The 22,351-nt window shown below is 41.8% G+C and overlaps 1 protein-coding gene across 2 annotated transcripts in view; it reads left to right on the forward strand.

Annotated features, from left to right (window-relative positions):
- KDM6A (lysine demethylase 6A) overlaps nt 1-22,351 on the forward strand; it is a 307,417-nt gene that overhangs the window by 52,548 nt on the left and 232,518 nt on the right. For both annotated transcript variants that reach the window (XM_054973328.1, XM_054973329.1), the window contains exon 3: nt 16,726-16,834. In XM_054973328.1, coding sequence (XP_054829303.1) covers nt 16,726-16,834 — 109 coding nt within the window. The remainder of the gene's footprint in view (nt 1-16,725; nt 16,835-22,351) is intronic.

Here is a 22,351-nt window from a genome sequence, read left to right on the forward strand (position 1 = left end):
CCATCCATCCTGATCATCGGAAATACCTTAGGTTCCTGTGTAACAATAGGGCCTGCCATTACCAGGTACTTCCCTTTGGCCTCTCAACAGCCCCATGAGTTTTTTCTAAATGTATGGCTGTGGTAGTGGCTTATTTGAGGGAACGGGGTTGTACCATCTACCCCTATCTTGACGATTGGCTTCTAGCAGCACCCTCTCCTGATGCACTCCTGACCCAGATTCGTACGGTGATGCTCACCTGCTCCCGGTTGGGACTTTTGGTTAACTTACAGAAGTCTAACCTTACCCCATCCAGACGAATACTGTTTATCGGTATGGAACTGGACGGTGGCGTAAACAGAGGTTTTCTGCCCAGGGAGCGTGCTTTAAAGATTGGCAGGATGGTGAACCTTTTTTCTAAGTGCAGGTTCCAATCCGTAATGGCTATCCAGAGGCTACTGGGCCTCATGGCCTCTTCTACAGCTGTCACCCCTATGGCCCGGTTGCACATGCGACCTCTCCAGCTGTGGTTCCTGTCGGTTCATGATTTTGAACACGAGTCCCAGAATAAACGATATTCTATCCCCAGAGGGATTATCCGGGCCTTACGATGGTGGCTTGATGAGGCTAACCTTCTTGGGGGTGTTGCCTTTGGGTCCATCCAAACCGAGGTCACAATCTCGACCGATGCCTCCACGGTGGGATGGGGAGCCCAGTGTGGTGCCCTGAGGGCACATGGGGTTTGGTCGGAGCAGGAAAGGAAAGATCATATTAACCTGCTAGAATTGAAAGCGGTCCGTTATGCCCTTATCGCATTCGCAGACACGCTGCAGCAGAAAACGGTTCAGGTGCTCACAGACAATTGCACCACGATGTTCTACCTGAACAAACAAGGGGGCACTACATCCAAGGCCCTCTGCGACGAGGCCGTTCGGATCTAAAACTGGGCCATGGACAGAGGCGTGTTCATTCAGGCGGTCCATATTCCTGGCACCACCAATGTCGTCGCGGACAAGCTGAGTCGGATGCGATTCGACAGCTACGAATGGACCGTAGCAGACAATTACCTGAATGCCATCTTTTTGGACTGGGGATTCCCAGATGTAGACCTCTTTGCGGCAGAGGCCAACAAGAAGGCCCCGCTATTGTGCTCCAGGGGAGGGCTAGGTCACCGCTCCCTGGGGGATGCGTTCCAGATACGCTGGACAGGGCACCTGTTTTATGCCTTCCCTCCGTTCCCACTGCTGTCTCGGGTCATGAGCAAAATTCAGAGAGATGGGCCTCACATAATTCTAGTGGCGCCCTTCTGGCCCAGACAAGCTTGGTTCCAACATGTAATGCAGCTTTCACAGGGGTCATATTATCGGTTCGCACTGAACCCGGACCTTCTGTCCGACGACGGGGTTTGGTATCACGACCTACCCAAACTCAACCTCACTGCTTGGCACATTCGGGGACGGAGGGGATGTCTGACAGGGTAGCTGAAATTTTGCTGAATGCCCGTAGGGACACCACTCGCAGGTCATACGCTGCTAAATGGAAGCGTTTTGAGGCCTGGGCTGCTGACAAAGAAGTTAATGTTTGGGATTGCCAGTTGTCTTCTGTGTTTGAGTTCCTCCTGTCCCTAAAGGACGGGGGACTCGCTAATTCTTCTATTAAAGTCTATTTGGTTGCCATTTCGGCCTTCCACCCTAAAATAGATGGGAAGACTGTGTTCTCCCACAGTTTGTCGAAGTCTTTTTTGAAAGGGTTGTATAATATGTTTCCACAAGTCAAGGAAATTGATCCCCAAAGGTCACTGCAGGTAGTGTTGGCGGGACTTATGAAATCACCCTTCGAACCACTGGCTACCTGTGATTTAAAATGGTTATCCTGTAAAGTGGCCTTCTTGATCGCCATTACATCTGCCCATAGGGTTAGCGAGCTGGCTGCCCTGAGGTGGGACCCTCCCTTTTTGAAGGTCCATCAGAATAAGGTGGTGCTGAGACCTGACCTTCGTTTTAGACCCAAAGTCTCCACTCAGTTCCATACCTCACAGGACATTGTCCTACCTATATTTTTTCCTGACCCTTCCAGTGGCCCTGAAAGGGCTTTACATTCCTTGGATGTGAGAAGGGCTATTTTATTTTACCTACAACGTACGTCACGGTTTAGGAGTGCCAAACAACTGTTTGTGTGCTATTATGGGCCCAGAAAGGGAAAGGCTGCTACAGTCCAGTCAATTTCTCGCTGGGTTACTCAGACTGTTAGGGCCTGCTACTCGCATGCTAAGTTACCTTGCCCTTTGGAACTAAAAGCTCATTCCACCAGAGCGCAGGCTGCTTCTGCGGCCTTCCTTAGGGGCGTACCCTTGCAAGACATCTGCAAGGCTGCAACATGGTCGTCTTCGGACACGTTCGCTAAACATTACGCACTAGATGTGTAGGAAAGGAAAGAGGCTGCTGTGGGTCAAGCAGTGCTTCAGTCTCTTTTTTAGTGAGAACACATGCCCGCCTCCTGGGTAAGTGGCTTGTGAGTCTCCCATGTGGGGCTGCACAGAAGACAGACAGTGAAAACAGAGTTGCGCTTACCGTAACTACTGTTCATTGACGTCTTCTGTGCAGACACACAACCCTCCCTCCTACTCCGCTGTGTTCTTCCAGATAATGTGAAGGCATTCGGCGGCAAAGGAGAAACTGAGGGGAAAGGGGGCGACGTCGCCCAATGTCGCTCGGGCGGGAAACGGCCGCGCATGCGCATTGGGTCGGACGTGCGCCCCCTAGTGGACGTTTGCTAGAAAAGAAAAATCCGGTCGGCAGGCCTGCGCAGGCGCAGTCCCATGTGTGTCTGCACAGAAGACGTCAATGAACAGTAGTTACGGTAAGCGCAACTCTGTTTCACAAGTCCTCTCTTTTTCTTATTCCTATCCAAGGCTACAAAGGTTTTCCCCAGTTTTTTACATCTCAAGAATTTCTGGTCATCCTTTCCAAAATGTGTCTCCTGGAGACAAATTATATCTACGTTTAATTTTTTATGTTGTGCAAATGTTCTCTTTCTATTTTGTGGTGAATTTAATCCATTCATCTTAATAGAGAGGATCTTAATCTGTTTCTTGTCCATTTTATAAGTCTACTTTATTACCATTTCTTTACTTTTTCTTCTTCTGTCCTCTTGTTTTCAATGGAGGTGGTTTAGCTCCTTCTTCCAATTCAGTTTCTCTTGAGCTTTCTTGTAAGATCTCTTCTTCTCTTGCATCCTTTGTTTTGACCTTTTTCTTTCCTTCTCTTTTGAGGTTCTTTCCCTGTTTGTCTAAAAAGCGTTCCGCTTTAAAAATAGAATCCATCTTAAATCTCTGGCCGTTATATGTAAAGAGCAACCCCTCCGGAATCAGCCATCTGTAATGAATGGAATTATAATTCAAGAGTAAAGAAAGAAAGGAATAATCTTTTCTTTTTTTGTCTCATTCTCCATGGTTCCTCCTTAAGTATCTTTATTTCATTCCCTTTTATGTTCAAAGTTTTGTCTCTCACTGCCCTCAAAATTGTGTCCCTTACCATTCTCTTTGTAAATCTCACATGCATCTCCCTTGGTATCTTATTTTTCCTCATAAGGCTTGAATTAACTCTGTAAATAAGGTCAATTTCTTTTTGAAGCTCTCCACGTCCCATTTTTAATAATGGTGCTATTGCTTCCGCAAATAGGACACTCAAAATTTCTTCCTCCTTGGAAGATTGTTTAGGGATAGACCAAATATACAGGGTCTACTTGAAATTTGGGGCCAAAAGCAAGAGATCACAGGACATGTTGGTAAAATTTACACACAAGAAAATGAGAGACTTGATTTTGAAGAAACAGAATCTGCTGAAAATTTTAGGATCAGAAATACAAGTTTTTCAAGATCTTCCACAAAGCTTGCTGAAAAAGAGGAAAGATTTAGATTTCTTGAGACACAACTAGTACGCAATAAAGAAATTAGATATTTTTGGAAAATTCCATTTGCTTTTGAAGTTTTGTTACCAAAAGGAAGAAGGCTGATATCAACTGTCAATCAGGCTAAGCAACTATTTGAAGAATTAGCAGCGGAAGACACTCTTGATGTTCAACAGGTGCAAAGAGACAAAGAAACAACAGAAGGCGAAGGAGGGTAACTAGATCAAGCAGTGGAATATTAATAATATGGGTAATTTCAGTATCTTATCAGTGAATATTAATGGCTTAAACTCCCCCACAACACGATCTAAAACATTCAGTTTGTTAAAAAAACCAAAAATCCACTTCGTTTTCAAGAAACTCATATCAAGAAGAATCATGAACATATTTTAGAGAATAAAAAACTTGGCAAAGTCTGTATATCATCAATGGACCAACAGCTTAGCATAATTGAGGAACTGCAAGATCCAGAAGGAAGATATATACTATTGAAAATCAAGCATCCAGGAGGGAGAATCTACACTTTAGTGACAATCTATGCACCAAATATTGCTAAAGAAAAATTCTATGGTAATTTTTTTGATAAATTGATAGACTTTCAAGAAGGAGAAGTTATTATCTGTGGGGATATGAATGGAGTGTTGGACCCAAAGATGGACCAATCGAAAGAACAATGGGAGGGAAACTACCCAAGAATGTGCTGTACTATATGAAAACATTACATTTGACGAATGCGTGGAGAATTTTAAATCTCAAAGTTAGGAATTATACCTTCTTTTCAGAAAGACATCAAACATACTCGAGGATAGGTATGTGTCGAATGCCTAAAACTGCATTAACTGCATTAAACAAAGTAGAGATACAACCAAAAATTTATGCAGATCATAATTCACTGCTGATAGAATGGCAAGAAGAATGCAAGAGTAGAAGATGGAGGCTGAACGATAACATATTATTGCAAGACGATATTGTCAAGAAGTGCAAGAAAGATTTAAAAGAGTTTTTCGGACTGAATTGCACTAATGATGTTTCCATTACCACAATATGGGAAGCAAGTAAAGCTTTTATGAGAGGAAACCTGATAGCATTGACATCAAAAATAAGGAAAGAGAAAACAAAGATGATTGAAATTATAGCTAAAATCCAACATTTGGAAGAACAGCATAAAAAAAACACTCAAGACTATATTAACTGAAATTAAGCAATTAAGAAACCAACTGAATTTTTTGCAAGTTGAAGAAATGCAGAAGAAGTTAAGCTCCATGAAGCAGAAATATTTTGAACATGCAAACAAACCAGGTCGTTTTTTGGCCCATCGTCTAAGAATAGAAACTGAGAGAAGGATCGCAGCAGTTAAAAAGCAAGATGGAATCACCTATGCAGAAAAAGAAATACATAAATTATTTACATCCTATTTTTCTGAATTATATTAAGAATATTTTATGGAACAAGGACTTGAGGATTATATTAAAGAAACGATACTCTTAAAGTTTAAGCTAGAAGACAAAGAAGTGCTGAATCATAATATAACAATACAAGAGCTCTCACAAATGATAAAAAGCTTGAAAAAAAGTAAAGCACCTGGTCCAGTCAGGCTAACAGCTATGTATTACAAATGCTTTGAAGAAGAACTGGCCCTGACATTTCAAAAAGTAATGAATAAAATACGTGAAGATAGGATTTTACCTGAATCGTGGCAAGAGGCTATATAATGTTGATTCCTAAAGAAGGAAATGACCCATTGCTGCCACAATCATACCGACCAATCTCACTGCTGAATGTGGATTACAAATTATTTACCTCCATTTTAGCAGGAAGACTCAGCAGAAGCATAACGAACATAATACATCCTGATCAGACAGGCTTTGTGCTGAAGAGAGATATGAAAGAAAACATCTGATTTGTAATTGATGCAATGGAATTAGTGGAGAAAAAAGGACATCAGTTTGCGTTTGTCTTTCTGGACGCTGAAAAAGCATATGATAATCTCTCTTGGACTTTTTTGCAAAAAATAATACAAAATTTAAGCATTGGCCCTAAGTTTGAAAACTGGATAAAAGGAATTTATGCAAAGCAAAAAGCGAAGTTCTTAATTAATGGAGTATTGACAGAAGAATTGCAAATAGAAAAGGGTACTAGACAAGGATGCCCGTTGTCACCACAACTATTCATATTGGCAATGGAAATTCTCACTTCCAAGTTAAGGCATGGATGATGAAGAATTCAAACTGAAATGCTATGCAGATGACGTGGTTTTGACGATTTTGAACCCGCAGAAGACAATACAAGATGTGATGGAACAGCTTATGAAGTTCGGTAAATATTCAGGATTCAGAATTAACAAGAAAAAACCAAAAATTATCCCCAACTTTTAACAAAGCATGAGGAAGAAAAAATCCAGGAAGTATCAGGATGTGAGATAGTAGCAAACCCAATGAAATATATAGGCATTTATCTAACAAGACATAAAGACACTTTCAGAGATAATTATGAGACATTGTGGAGAATTCAAAATGATTTTGAAAGATGGTCCAAATTAAATTTGTCTTAGATTGGAGGAATTTCGGCGATTAAAATGAACGTTTTACCGAAAATCATTTTTTTCTTTCAAATGTTACCAATTAGCATAAAAGATAAGACACTGAAGGATTGGCAAAGACAAATCAATTCATCTGGAACAGTAAAAAATCAAGAGTAAGATTCAAGGTATTACAAGATGAAAGTTCTAGAGGTTGGCTGGCAGTCCCAAATATCAAATAATATTACGAAGCAGCTGGTCTAGTTTGGATTATAGACTGGATAAAAAACCCCAAAGATAGACTAAGACGACTAGAAGTGGCGGACTTGACAGATGGACTACACAACCTTTTTTGGGTGGCAAGAAGATCAAGAAAGAAACAAGAAAGCAATGTCATAAGAGACAGCCTCATTCAAATTTGGGAACTGGTTAGAAGAAGAATAAACCCGTTGATATCGCCACTATTTTCACCAATTGATGCTTTTTGTGACAAGAATCAGAGAAAGATAATGACTTTATAATGTACTAAGACATGATAAACCTTCAAGGAAAGATAAAATCATGGCAAGAAATTCAAGATGAAGGGGAAAAATACAATGGCTGACATATTTTCAGGCAGTTTCCACAATACAAGAAGCCCTGAAGGAACTCAGAGGACAGTTAAGGAATCTTAACAATTTTGAGAAAATAATCATACAGAAAAAGGAACACATCTTGGGTTTAATATATAAACTTTTACTCCAATATGATACTGAAACAGAACAAGTTAAAATGTGCATGATAAAGTGGATGCAAAATTTCGGAGACGAAATAACAGTTCAACAGTGGGAGAATCTTTGGACAAAGATTCATATTTGTGTGTCATACTCGTATATATATTCTGCAAATTTTGTTGAAGATCTTTTATGGCCTCTTGTATCAACACCGTTCCTACTGATTTTGACTGTCCTGGGGAAGGATTTGATTTTGTAGGTTTACTCATTCTAAATCTTATTGTTCTTGGTTTATAGTCTGATTTTAAACTATTTGATACCGTTTCTATGACGCTCTGTATTATTAACTATTTATGATTTTAGAGTTTACTCTATACAGTTTACTCTGTACAATTCTTCTTTTGCTATTTCCAACCCTTGTACCCTCTTGGTTATAACATACAGACAGGTACAAATTTTAACTAACAGCTTACAGTCACGGTCACAAAAAATACTAAACAAATTTTCTTCCTATTTACCAATATTTGTGTTTCAACGCCAGTTCTTCTTCTGCAATCAAGTTACATCAACCCCCACTTTCTTTCACTCCAGTTTCTTCAAGAGGAAAGGGGGGACGTCCAGCCCACTCCTTCCCTTAATAATCCATTTAATAGGTTCTGTCTTTACTTATTCGCCCTTAAAGGAGAACAAACTATTGCTTCAGGAAAAGGGGTAACCACACACCCCTCCCTAATCCTTACTTTGTTCTTGCTGGGATGGCCCGATTTCTTCAAGAGGAGAGGGGGACGTCCAACCCACACCTCCCCTCTCAAGTCCTCTTTGTGCGTTCTGTCTTTACCTAGTCGCTTATAGAAGAGTAATTTCTTCTAGGGAAGGAGGGGGAAATCCCACCCACACCTCCCGTTTATCTAGTCCTTTCGCTTCAGTCTCACAGGTTTTCCAACTCCCATCTGTTCAAAAAGAAGGGGGCCCATCCACTCCACTCCCCCTCCTCCAAGCCGCTTAGTGAACTCTGCTTTCACTCAGTCACTCAATGGAGGCTTGCTTTCACTTCCATAACTATATTTCCCAGGAGGGCGATTTCCTTTCCTCCTGCAGACCCCCTCTTCTCAAAGAGAGAAAAAGCCCAGTGGCTCTCAAACTAGTCGGCAACCATGAATCCACTCCAGTCACTGGGCAGCAGGATCCAGTCGCAGTCCAAAGCAGGCCAGGAGTGAAAGCCAACAGCTAGCAGCAGCATCCAGGCAGTGTCTCTAAGTCTCCAGGCCAGAGCAAAATGGAGGCTGACTGAGACAAGCCTCCTAATTTCACCCCTTGCAACAGTTTTAAAAAGGCACTCTCTTTCTTGAGAATCTCATTGACAAGAGAAGGAGAACTGCTGCAAGGATTGGGCACTCACACACCTTCCTCCCTCTTCCTCCTCCTCCCTGTCAGTCCCTGGCAGTTAGGTCCCCAAGTTCTCCACAGTTAACACACAGGTGTTCCAGTTGAAGTAATTTTATTAGAGATCCATTCAGTATAAGTGAAATTGGCAGAAGTGATGTAGGTAAGACTATCAGGGTTAGTTATAGGGCATATTCCCATCTTAATTTGAACCATTAGCCTGGAGTGGTGGTATTTGGAGTGAGACCTTAGTTAGAGCAAGTAGTGAGAAAGATGGACTTATCTTTAGTTCTCAGGGCGAGCTCACCAAGAGCCAGCTTTGGCTGCCTGTCAAGGACACTAGCTCAACGGAGCGAGAAAGAAAAAGTAATCATTGCAAGATAACAGGCACGGAGCAATAAGGAACTTCCCCCATTCTCAGGAGCCATAGATAGAATACATATACATTCATGGCAGATATGCAGGAGGCATATATGACACTGCCTCTGACTCACTCCTCCTCCCTTCTCCCCCCCCCAATCTGGTTAAAAAAAGGCAGGAAGCAGTATTTCTTTGCTGTTCCTTTGCAAAGGAACAGCAAGGAACAGTGTTGCCATGCTTCCTGAATTGTACTGAATAAATTTGGTAAATTTACGTTTGGTATTACCTAATTCATTCGGTAATACTGATTTAAGTTAAGTGATACTGAATTTTACCAAATCAGGTAAATTTGGTAAAATTTTACCAAATTTTACCAAATCAGGTAAAATTCAGTAATTTTTTTCTGAATACCGAACCCAAATTGCATATCCCTGTTTTTTCACCAATTGAAAGAATAATGGAAACTTGGCGGCAGCCTTACATTTAAAGTTTTACCTGATTTTGTATTCCATCTCCACTTTTGCATGGGAAGTCCTGTGCACTATTAGCAGTGCAATAGTGTAGTGGAAATTCTTATAATGAATCTCATTTATTTATTTATTTATTTATTTATTTACTCTATGTATATCCTACCTTTCTCACTGAGACGCAAGGTAGATAACAGAATATGAAGCGATGCAATCAGATATCAAATAACAATGATCAATGTGTTAGGATTAACAGAGTTGGAATACAGTGCTGACAACAAATTATCTAAGGCAGGGTATACTATCTATCTATCTATCTATCTATCTATCTATCTATCTATCTATCTATCTATCTATCTATCTATCTATCTATCTATCTATCTATCATCTATCTATCTATCTATCTATCTATCTATCTATCTATCTATCTATCTATCTATCTATCTATCTATCTATCTATCTATCTATCTATCTATCTATCTATCTATCTATCTATCTATCTATCTATCTATCTATCTATCTATCTATCTATCTATCTATCTATCTATCTATCTATCTATCTATCTATCTATCTATCTATCTATCTATCTATCGTCTACCACTGAAGTACACCATGTAAGTCAATAACATCAACAGGATGGGACATCCAGTAGACAATGGAGTAGGATTTGGCTTGCTGAAATCTGAAACCAAGCAAAAATTTGAGAACAGAGCTGAAACAAAGTATGAACGTTAACATGACATGTTAAGTGATGCAGAAATTAGGATCAAAGTTACAGTAATTGACTTTGTGTGCTATATACAGTATATTTTATTTTTATTTACATAGTTTATGGTCTGCATTAGTGACTGAGGCTCAAGGTGGATTACACAGTGTAAGTCAATACATTCAACAGCAGGGACATTCAGTAAGTAATGCAGTATGGTATACAAATGAAATTGTACATATATGTACAGTTGATGTTGCCCGTTTGCAGAGTAGTGCCTGCAGAATGCCCTCTTCTGGTGAGTTATGTTATCATGGTGGAGCACATGGAGAGAGGCTGTCTTGCAGAAGGACTTCTGCAAGGCCATGAAGGACTTTGTATGTGATAGCCAGTAACTTGGGTCGAACGCAGTAACCGATGGGCAGCCAGTGGAGTGACTGCAGAATGAAAATAATGTGTGTTCATTGCCTACCTCTTGATAGCAACCAAACTGCAGTATTCTGTACCAACTGGAGTCTCTGAGTTGATTCTGAGGAGAGACCTATGTAGAGTGCATTAGAAGATTCTTGATGTTAGCAAGGTATGGTTCCAAGTGTCTGGATTGGCTTTGTCAAGGTGTGGAGCCATATTCTTGTTAGAGTGAGTTGGAAGAAAATGTTTTACAGCTCCATTAATTTGCTTCTCAAGCAGTAACAGTGGATCCAGTATAACCCCTAGGCTCTTAACTGAGTTGGCAAGGGTCAACTGAACCCCATTGAATGTGGGAAGTACAGTGTCTTTTAAGACCACCAACTTCCCAACCAGCATTATCCTGTAATGTTGGTTAAGTAAAGGATGATGACTTTGGCTGTCTACCTACCAAGATGCAAAACAGAGTTCTGGCTGATAGCCAAGGCAGGAGGAAAGTGGCACTTTTGTCCTTAAAGATGGGGTACTTTGTATATTCTTTTTAATACAGTTTTTGGAAACAAATTTATATAAGGCTTATAACATGAGTTAAACCAAAGTACTGAGAAATATTTGCTTCAGTTGTTTGTGCTGTTCTGTTTTTACTCTTAACATTGTTTTAATGTAATGGATTGGAAAGCGCTGTATTCAGAGAGTTGTCTGATAATGATTCAATTAGTTGACTTCTGCCTGTTTTCTGGCACCTGTGTTATTTGACCATGATATTTTGTTCCCTCACTACTTTCTAAATTTGCCATAAGCAAATTCGATCGACATTTTACTAAGATTGTTCAGTATTTTCACTTTTACAATTGCAGTTTTCTGTTCTTATAAACCTGTATGTGTCACCATGGCAGAACGTTGCCTTCAGTTTAAGTTTCACACTTCATGGGATATCCAAATCTATTTTCTTCTTTCTTAGACAGAGTAGATGTGTATCTTTCTTATGATTTCAGTGTTCTGTTCTTCCCAGGACACTCCTGTGATGCTGTGACTCTGAGATTTAGTGCCATCTTCGGGGCTGCCCCTGTAATGTGGGGACTCTACTATGAGTGTATGCCTCCAGTTGGCTCCTGGTCTTTTGCAAAATGACTTTGTCATGCTACTACTACTTTCACCAAGAGTAGTAGACAGATCTTACTTTCCTTTGGCTTTTGTTTTGCTGCAGATACTCCATGCCATTGCAGTGCATCACAATTATGTTTCCTCAGCTAACTGGCTTGTACTTCTAGATGTGCAAATTGTCTTGCTAGCAGCACAAGAGTCATTAATGCTACATACTCTCTGTCCTTTCTTTGGCCTCATCTTGCCTGCTTCTGGTGTGTGTTTGCTGTTTTCACGCCCACTGATGGATTTGGCAGTTTTGGTCAGCTTCTTGTCCTGAATTATAGCAGTAGTGTTAGAGTTTTTTCCCCTGAATGGCAACTCCTGTTCCTTGACTACCACATTTTGCACCTCTACTATAGTACAACTTGGACCTCTGTTACTGTGCCCCCCCCCCTTTTTAAAGAGAGGACAGCCAGCATTGTGACTGTGTAACCTGAGAGAGAACTTGAATTTGGGCTGAGTGCTCCTGTATTAAGGAAAGGCAGCCATTAGAATAGCAAAAACAGCCACATGTCAGATTGTGCTGCTAACCACGGTTGAACATACTTGCTTTCAATAAAATGTGCTCAGTAACAACAATAACAACTTTCCTATAGTTTGCACTTGTGATAGGTAGATGTTTTTGTGTCTCTGATTTTGTGTCCCTGTAAATGCCACCAGCGGCTAAGCTTGACAAGTGTTTTTGTTGTTGTTGCTGAACAAATTGTTGTGCTGGATGTAGAAATTCAGTTGCCTGATCACTGAGAACTTTACCCACATTTTCTGTGTTCTAAGCTTGTAACGGTTTGTAAGCTTCCACATTACCTTATTTCCATCCCCTCTGCTGCATCCACAAAGGGAGAACCTTTTTTAAAATGGCCTTTTGAGATTTATATTCAAACTTTCAGATTCCAGAGCAATGTGGTTCATAATTTTGACAAATTTGCTGTTGTTTCATTGAATATCTGGACCATCTGATTGTTTTCTCGGCTTTTATGGCTTTCAGCTTCTACTAAGCAAATTATTGTTTACAAATAGTGTGTACTGTTGAACACAAAAGGATACGCTTGAAAATACTTTCATTGAAACAGTGCTTTTGTTAAAGTTCTTAATTAGAAAGTTGTTATTAAAATTTATATTTGAACAAGCATGTATTCTTAATCTTCTCTCTCAGGTATAATTAGGTTATGGGGGAGATTAAATTAGATGTGAGCTTTTTTACTGTTGTCTTCAGTTGGAATAGAAAGGCTGAGTATTTTTCAGCACAGTGGTTGGCTGTATTTAGGTCTAGTTATAAATGAAGACTGATATGTTGAAGAGTCACCTGTATCCATGCAGTCCTTTTGACTTACAAGAAAAAATACGGCTTTGGTGCCTTTTCTTGTCTAACACAACTTTAAACGTAAAAAAGATGTTAGCAACATAATTATAATATTTTGTCAGAAGGGAACAAGAGTTCTGTTCAGTGCCTATGAGGAACAGGCAGGTGGCAGAATAACACAAATGATTATATATATTTTTGACTGAAATGCTTCCTTCTTATTCCTGCTTCCTTCCTTCCTGTGCACTAGTTATCATACACACGACAAGGCAGCTTCTGTTGATCATTTTGTCGACTTAAATTCTTCAGACATTGCTTCCCTCTGCTTAAACAAAGAGACGGAAGTGAACTGTCTTCTGTAGCCTTCTTCCCTTTTATAACTAAATCCTTTTCATTTCATTTGTGAAAGCAGCAGTTATATGGACTAGTATTAATCAAGTGCTCTGTAAAATGTAGTTTTTATACAGCCATCTATCTAATATCTGTAAATAAAACCTTGAAATCTTTTCCATCTTCTAGAGAAAGGAAAAAATGTTAGTCCTTTTGCTTCTCGTATTTAAGGGGAAATACAAGGCTACGTTTATTCTGTGAACTCTATATTCAGTGCTCAGAATAAATTTAGGAAGCTAGTGTATTTGCATCCAAGATTAATAAATAAACTAAAATTAATTAATAATAAACTAAAATTTGTGTGCTTCTTTTTCTTCTGAGGAGTGGTGGAAGACAGTTTGGGGAATGGAAGATGGATAGAGCAAGCAGTAGATTAATGGGGACTGGGATGTGAGAGCTGTTCTTGAAGCAAAGAGAAGAGCAAGTCCAGTTCTTTGATAATTGGAAGTCATAGCCTAGTCATACTCGGGAGCTTGGGAGCCACATGTGGCTGCTTAAAATTTCCCCTGTGACTCTTGGGAACATAGGACCCTGTACTGTGTCATAAGGAAGTTGATAGGGCTATTGCTGGGCAAGGTTTTTATTTGGAGGTGGTTCCTGATTGAATAAGTCACCACTGGAGAGAACAGAGGATGTATGGAGTTGAGGGCAGCCAAAATAGCCCTGCCCCATCCCAGTCAAACCATGTTGCTGCTGACTCACTTCTTATCCTCGCACATGCGTAGTACGCTGCACGTGCATAGTGCACAGGGATAAGAAGCAAGGGGGACAATATGGTTTGCCTCCCTGCCACCTCCACAGGCCCAGAAAGGCCCAGTGTGGCAACAGGAAGGTCTGGCGCCATGTGCCAGGCCTTCTCACTGTCTTGGGGCTTTTGGAGGCCCAGGAAGACCTGGCCCAGTGACGGGAAGACCCGGCGCCCCCGCACCGAGCCTTCCCACTACCAAGGAGCCCGCCACTTGCCTCAGAGGAGTCTGCTGTGGCGTGGGCCTGCACAGTCCAGAGGCTCACTGTGGTGCGGGGCTCCCCTGCCTGCTGCCACGCAGGGCTGCACGATGTGGGACAGCCTGGCTTGGCGGCCCGCTGATACATGGGGCTGCCCGACCCATCGGTCCGTTGCAGCCCAACCTGGCCCGGCAGCATGCTGCAACATTAAGCTTCCCAGCCCATTACAGCGTTGGTTTGTTTGGACACGCCCGTTGTAGTACAGCCCAGTCTGTTGCAGTGCAGCCCAGTGGCGCATTGCCATGCAGGGCTGCCCAGCCATTGTGGGGTGGCCCGACGCTTGCTGCTGCTCCCCTGCCCATGGATCAGCTGGGCAGGGAGAAAACAGGTTCGCCCAACTTCTCCCTGCCCAGCTGAGCAACAAGACAGAGCTCACCTACCCTCCACTCAGCTGGGCGGGGAGAAGGCTATTTTCCTGTCCAGCTGATCTGCAGTTGGGGGTGGTGGTGGCGGGGGCTGCGCCGTTTTCTTGGGCCCATTTTTTAAAAAAACGAGCTCTGTTCCTAGCCTTCTAATGAAGAGCAACTCATGTGGTCACGATTACCTGTCCTTCTATGCTATCCTTATCCAAACAGCTCTGATGGAAATTGGCCTCTGCTGAAACAGTCACCATTGAGGCCTGTTAGGCACAGATAAGTTGACAGTGGTGGAGTCAAGCAAGGATAGTGAGGCCAGGCAGTGCACCACTGGCTTCCACCCTGTAGGGTAGTCCTCACTAGCTTTCTTGTCTTTCACCTGGCAGGAATATCCTCATTAGCTCATTTGCTTCTTGCTCAGCCAGCAGTGGCAAGGCTAGACATTTTGTACTGACAGCCTTGCCCATCCCATCCAATGGCAGCAGCCTCACCAGACTTCTTGCCTGCTGTATGACCTGGCACTCTCAGGCCCAGGTGCTAATGCCACCATAGCATTAGCATCCTCACCAGCAGGCTTGCCTGTGCCTGACCTAGTGTCTACCCAAGGCAGGGGATGGGGAAACCAGGAATTGTACTACCAGCACATGCCTGGCAGTGGTGGTGTTGACAATCTTCTTACCCCCCCTCCCCGCCCCCCCAGCAACATCCTCACCACCCTGCTTGCCTCCTGCCCAGCAATCTAGACAGGTGGCAAGGCCTGGCACTACACCACCAAACTGTGCGTAGTTATGGCATACTTGCTTGCCCTTTCTGCTCCCAGCCAACCCGATGTCAGTATCCTCACTGGCTTGCTCACCTTCTGGGTCATGTGGGTGGGCTTAGGAGAGGGGTCCGCTGGGTCATAATGGCCAATCAACACTGTACATGGGATAGAAATAAAGGCATCCCCCAATCTCTACAGCAAGGCCTCCACATCCTTTTTACTGTCCTTTTCAGTATCTCTAGCACAAAAGAGTGCCTTCAGATTGCTGTCTCCAGCATAGCACCCAGTATCACTGAGGTTGTGTCTCAGAGGGACAGTCAGGTATCAAACTGATAGGTAATTCAATGCATATGCCATTAAGAATTGTATATTTAATATTACTATATATGTCTTTATTATTAGAGTGTGTTTGGTTGGTGGTGTTGTGCAGGGCATGCAATAGTCATGTGGCTTTTTTGGTTGATGAGAATTGTGAATGTGGCTGTCCATGAGTCATAGAATGACTAGCATAGTTCTAGCCAGTCCCTTATCTATACTCCTGATTTGTAGCCTTCTTCACTTTATCTGTACTTCCTAAGCATTTCTTCTTGCAACCAATAGGGTTTTTAAATGTTGTGAAATGAAAAGGGAAAATTTCAGGATGCATGTTGTGGGAGAATGCACGCACCCCTCTTGGGTGCTGCCTGAGCTCTTTTCTTCACCTGAAACATGGACAGCTTCGTGATGGAACTAAAGCCGCTAGCGACTCATGGACCTTGTTCTTTCTCCTTGGTCTGGCAACATCATGAAATCACTTCTCTTATAGGCTTCCCCCATAGGGTGGGAAGTCTCTTCTCAGGCTTCAGGCTAGATTATTTGTAATTTAAAGTCTTCTAGGTGTATAGTGCATGGTCAGTACAAGGAAATATCATCACAATATTATGTTAAAATACAGGTTTGATACCTGTTCCATCCATTACACTATAGTTATTTTAAAAATAAGTAAGAGCCCCTTTAGTTGTCCGGCAGTAATATACCAAAATGTCATTTTGGTATCTAATAATTGTTGCAGTATATTACTTCATTTCATTGTAAGCATGAAAAAAGCATAGGCTAGAGCTTAAAGTTTGCTGAATTAAAGCCAAAAAATCATGTTGCATTGTATGAATGTGATCTATATCACCATTGTACAGCTGGGAAATATTTGCTCAAAATGGTGTTATTTCACAACGCCATTTATTATTTTGAACTTTTTCAGCTTATCTGCAGAGCTAAGATAACTGATTCCCTTACATCTCTTTATATATCATATATTTATCAAGTTTATCCTCTTCTCTTTCAGGCTGTTGGCTGCTATGAATCACTAATATTGAAAGCAGAAGGAAAAGTTGAATCTGATTTCTTTTGCCAGTTAGGTCACTTCAACCTCTTATTGGAGGATTATCCAAAAGGTAAGCCCATCATAATTTATTTTAATAGCCTTTACTGAGGATCCAAACATGGAACATGCATTCCCTCATGATTTGAGACAGTACAATATGCTTACAGGTTATGTGATGTGGAAGATGAGCCATGGATTAATTAACATTTCCCATGCTCTTTAGGTGAATTGGTAAGTGGCTTCAATCTTCTCTTTTTATTGTCGAGCACACCTTTTTTCAGCAGGAATTTGCTGAGTTTAGCTCACATTGAGATGATAATTGTGAATTTTATATTTCATAATAACTTCCTCTTGAAGACTGCTTACTCTCATCATATTAATAAATATTTGGTTCCATCTCAAAAGATTCTGAAATAAAAGATGCCCTGTAGGGCCATATTTACATAACAAACTTTGATAGTCATTGTAAGTTTCATATTTCTCAGAGAATCCTGGAAATTGTAGTTTAGTTTGGCTGCTAAGAACGCAAGATCCTTAGCCCTACTCACAGTACTTCAGTTCCAAATCCTGTTGCACTGGTTATTGGAGATCCTACCCATATGTAATCTACTTTGAGAATCAGTGAGAAAGGCGGACAATAAATAACGTTAATAAGTAAAATTATGCCAAAAGCATTATATTGGATGGATATAGGGTATCCATCCGTCCAATCTGAAGCTTTATTTTTTTTTAAATAAAATTTTATTGGATGGGTTCACATACATTTCAAAAACATTTTACAACAATATACCCCTTTTCTTAATATATGTTATCCCACTCCCCTCCCCTTTTCCCTTGTTGACTCCCAACAGCACTCTGACCCCTTTCCCCCTAATAACTAACTCTAGTCTAAATTGCTTCTCCCCTATTGTTTAAGGCAAAGTTCAATCTTATATATCTAAATCTCTCAGTAGTTATCAAGAGACCACAACTGATCTTTCACGTCCCATTTCTTTTCTAAATATTTTTTAAGTTTACCCCAATCTTCCAGAAATTCCCTTGGATTTCGTTCTTTCAATTTCCTTGTTAATTTGTCCATTTCCACCATGTGCAACAATTTCTGAATCCAATCTTGAATTTCTGGTAGCTCCTCCTGTCTCCAGTGTTGAGCATACAGTAGTCTTGCAGCCATCGTCATATAATAAACCAGGACTCTATCCTTAACATTAACATTTTCCACATTTAACCCCAATAATAACAGTTCTGGGCTTTTTGCTATATTACTTTTCAAAATTGATGACATTTCAGCAAAAATCTTAGACCAAAATAGCTTAGCTTTTTCACAAGTCCACCAAATATGATACATTGAACCTTCATGTTTTTTACATTTCCAGCATTTGTTTGACATTTGATTGTTCGCATTTGCTAGTTTTTTTGGTGTTAAATACCATCTGTACATCATCTTATAGCCGTTCTCTTTTAGACTAGTAGCTGTCGATATTTTCATTGTTTTTCTCCAAAGATATTCCCAAGTGTCCATTGTAATTTCTCTATTAAAATTCAGTGCCCATTTTACCATTTGAACTGTAACCGTTTCATCCTCCGTGTACCATTTCAACAAAAGTTTATATATCTTAGAGATAATTTTTAGGCCATCACCTAACAAAAGTTCTTCTAGGTCCCCATGCTCCTGTCTAAAACCTTTCTTTCTTTTATCAGTTTCAAATAGATCTTTAATTTGCCTAAATTGTAACCATCTATATTGAAATGGTAACTCTATATTGTCTTTAATCCTAGGTTCGTTTTTGTCCCACTTCAACAGTTCTTTGTAGGTTATCCATTCTTCTCCTTTATATTCTAGACTTGGGTTCACAACTTCAGCTGGTACTATCCACAATGGGTCTTTCTTCACCTAAAAACATCTTATATTTTTGCCATACCACAAAGAGATTCTTTCTAACATAATGATGAAGAAACATAAGAGTCCATTTTGTATTTATCATACCACAAATATGCATGCCATCCAAACAGCTCCTTCTTAAGCCAATAATTTATGATTAGACAATTTTACCCATTCTCTCAGCCAGGTTAGACATATTGCCTCATGATATGTTCGCAAATTTGGTAATTGCAAGCCCTCCCTTTCTTTGGCATCACATAGCACCTTCATTTTTATTCTTGGTTTCTTCCCTGCCCACACAAATTCTGCAATTTTTCTCTGCCATTTATCAAACTGCTTTTTGTCTTTTACGATTGGAATAGTTTGTAATAAAAACATCACTCTAGGTAATACATTCATTTTAACTACTGAAATGCGACCTAACAGAGACAGATTTAGCTTATTCCATTTAATCATATCTTTCTCTATCTGAGCCCATAGTTTCTTGTAGTTGTTCTTAAACAAATCTATGTTCTTAACTGGTAACTCAATTCCTAGGTATTTCGTTTTCTGAACCACTTCTCAATTTGTTATTCTCATCAAGTCCTGTTGTTTCTCCTTTCTCATATTTTTACAAAGCAATTTGGACTTAGCTTTATTTATAAAAAATCCTGCCAGGTCTCCAAACTCCTTAATTTTGTCCAATAATATTGGTAATCTCTGAGTTGGTTCTTCTACTAAAAACATCACATCGTCTGCAAAAGCTCTAAGCTTATATGAGAAACCTTTGGTCTCTATTCCTTTAATGTCTTCATCCTCTCTTATTTGCCTCAATAGGATTTCCAACACCATCACAAATAATAAGGGCGAAAGTGAGCATCCTTTTCTTGTACCTTTTCTTACCTCGAATCTTGCTGTTACATCGTTATTTAAACATAGTGTCGCTCTTTGGTTCTTGTAAATAGCCTTCATTGCCTCTATGAAGTCTTTCCCCAAGTCCATCTTTTCCATTGTTACAAACATAAAGTTCCAATTTAAGTTGTCAAAGGCTTTTTCTGCATCCGCAAAGAAAAAGCCTATCTCCTTATCAGGGTGCTTGTCATAATATTCCACGGCATCTAACACCACTCTCAAATTGTCTCTGATTTGTCTATTTGGTAAAAATCCAGCTTGCTCTTCAATCCAGTCCATTAGTAGTTTCTTGAGCCTTTCTGCTAATATCTTGGTGAAAATTTTATAGTCATTATTTAATAAAGATACTGGCCTATAGTTCTTTACATCCGTTAAATCTTGTGACTCCTTTGGTATCAATGAAATAGTGGCTTCGTTCCAAGTGTCTGGAAAGCCTTCTCTTTTCAAAATACCATTCATCAGCTTTCGTAGGGATTGCACTAGGTCCATTTTCATTATTTTATAAAACTTTGCTGATATTCCATCCGGGCCCGGTGCTTTCCCCACTTTGGTTGACTCTATGGCATCCAAAATTTCTTGTTTGTCTTTGGTCTTCAATGCAGTCCCACATTGGGGGACTGCGCAGCCGCAGGCCAGCCACCAGAAAGATTTTTCAAGCTCTTAGACACTAGAGGGAGCTCTCGCCCCGCAACATGCATGCGTGCCGTTTCCCGCCTCATGCCGTGTTGCTGGGCGGAGCAATCCCTCTTCCCTCAGTTCCTTTGTTGCCGCCGCTGTGAAAGGTTCTTCCCCTTTGCTCTCCTGTATCTTCGACGTCGTCATGGCTCAAAAAGCCCTTTTTAAGAAGTGTTCACAATGTGAGACTAAAATGACCCACTCCGATGGCCACGAGCTGTGCCTACTGTGTTTAGGTGAGGGGCATAATGTAGGGGCTTGCCAGATTTGTAAGAGTTTTACCCCTAAGGCCAGAAGCGATCGAGCTGCGTACTTAAAGGCCGCTCTCTGGGAACAAGCCCTCACTGGCTGCGCTAAACTGGCTGCTAAACCGTCCGCCGAGCAGGAGTCTAAACCACACCCCGACAAGACATCCTCCGCTCCGAGGGTGAGTACACCGGAACTGACTCGGAACCCGATACCGGTTCCTTCAGTCACCCCTGCCGAGGCAACGGTTCCTCCCACGCCCTCGGTATCGGGCTCGGAACTGAGGAAGGTGGAATCTAAGAAGCACCATGCTACCGATGGGGGAGAAAAAGATGAAACCCCGTCTAAGAAGTCCAAGACCAAGCACTCTAAGCGATCCTCACACCATCACCGTAAACCTGCTTCTGATAAGCGACTGGAATCCTCGACTCCGTCTCCGCCGGCTACTCCGGTATTACAGCAGGACTGGGAGGACTGTAGCCCCTCGGGGGACTTCCAACATTTCTCCCCAGAACCGGTGCAAGATTTGTTTCCCATCACTGCGGCTCCTGCCAATACACCTCGGGCAGACCCGAGAGAGACGCAGTTAACAAGCATCTGTCCCCCGGTTCCAAGCACTTCTAGGGCATGGCCGACACCAGCCGTGCCAGCTCCAGCTCCTAGTTGGCAAGATTTCCTTACATGGCTGCAATCGGCACCTATGCTTCCTTTGGTTCCGGGGTAGCCGACTCAACTTTCAGCGGGGACAGCTCCATCCCGCTACCCTTCGGTTCTGTACCAGTCCTCCGCCGCTCCGTCCATTCCATCTTGCCTCCGTGACGCACCACCTTCGGAGTCGGAGGGAGATGATGATTTCCGTTCAGACGTGATCTCAGACTTCGTACCGGAACCGCTACCAGATGAGACTATGGGGGACTCTAAATCCCTTCTTCCTTCAGAGGATTCGCGCCTCTTTACTAAACAAATACTGAGAATGGCTCGGGCTCTAGATTTAGATATAGCGGCTGATACTCCTACGCCCAAGAGTAAGATTCTCCAGGCACTGCATAACAGTTCCCCAGCTTCAGTAGCTTTCCCGGTTGTGGAGGATCTTCTGGACATTGCGCGCAATATTTGGGGAAAACCTGCTTCGTCACCTGCAACTTCGAGGAAAATTGAGAATAGTTACAAACTACAACAGAAGGATTGTGGCTTTCTCTTCACTCACCCACGTCCCTCCTCTCTGGTGACTGAGGAGACTCAAGCCAGGCAGCGTTTGGCTCTCATTCATCCCCAGTCGATAAAGAGGGCCGTAAGCTAGATTCTCTGGGCAGGAAAATCTACTCCTCTGCTGCACTGGAGTTTAGAATTGCTAACTACCAGGCCATAATGGGCTCATACAGCCTATTCTTATGGGAGTGCTTGTCCACTTACACCCAGGACCTCCCTGAAGAGAAGAGAACCCTCATTAGGGCCTCTTGGCAGTGGCCACCAAACTGGCCAAACAACAAATGTCTTCTGGTGAACACTCTGCTGACTGCTCAGCTAGAGTGATGGCTTCTGCAATAGTACTCAGGCGCCACTCTTGGCTGCGATCCACGGTGTTGCCTCAAGAAAAGAGAAACAAGATAGAAGACTTTCCCTTTGAGGGTGGTTCCTTGTTCTCGGAACGGACCAATGAGTCATTGCAACAAATGAAGCAGAACCAGCAAACTGCACGCTCATTAGGAGTGATTGCTCCTCAACAACATCAACAGCAGTATTCCCAGAGGTACCATTACCAGAATTGTTCCTTTTCTTCCCACCGTCAGAGGTACTCTTACCAGTCTTACCAGCAATGATCCTACCCCAACTACCCTCGTGGGGGTACTATAAGAGACCAGGCTGCATCAGCAGCGTTCTCATTCTCCTAAGCAT

Source organism: Eublepharis macularius, chromosome 3, assembly GCF_028583425.1.
Source record: "Eublepharis macularius isolate TG4126 chromosome 3, MPM_Emac_v1.0, whole genome shotgun sequence".
Classification (NCBI taxonomy): domain Eukaryota; kingdom Metazoa; phylum Chordata; class Lepidosauria; order Squamata; family Eublepharidae; genus Eublepharis; species Eublepharis macularius.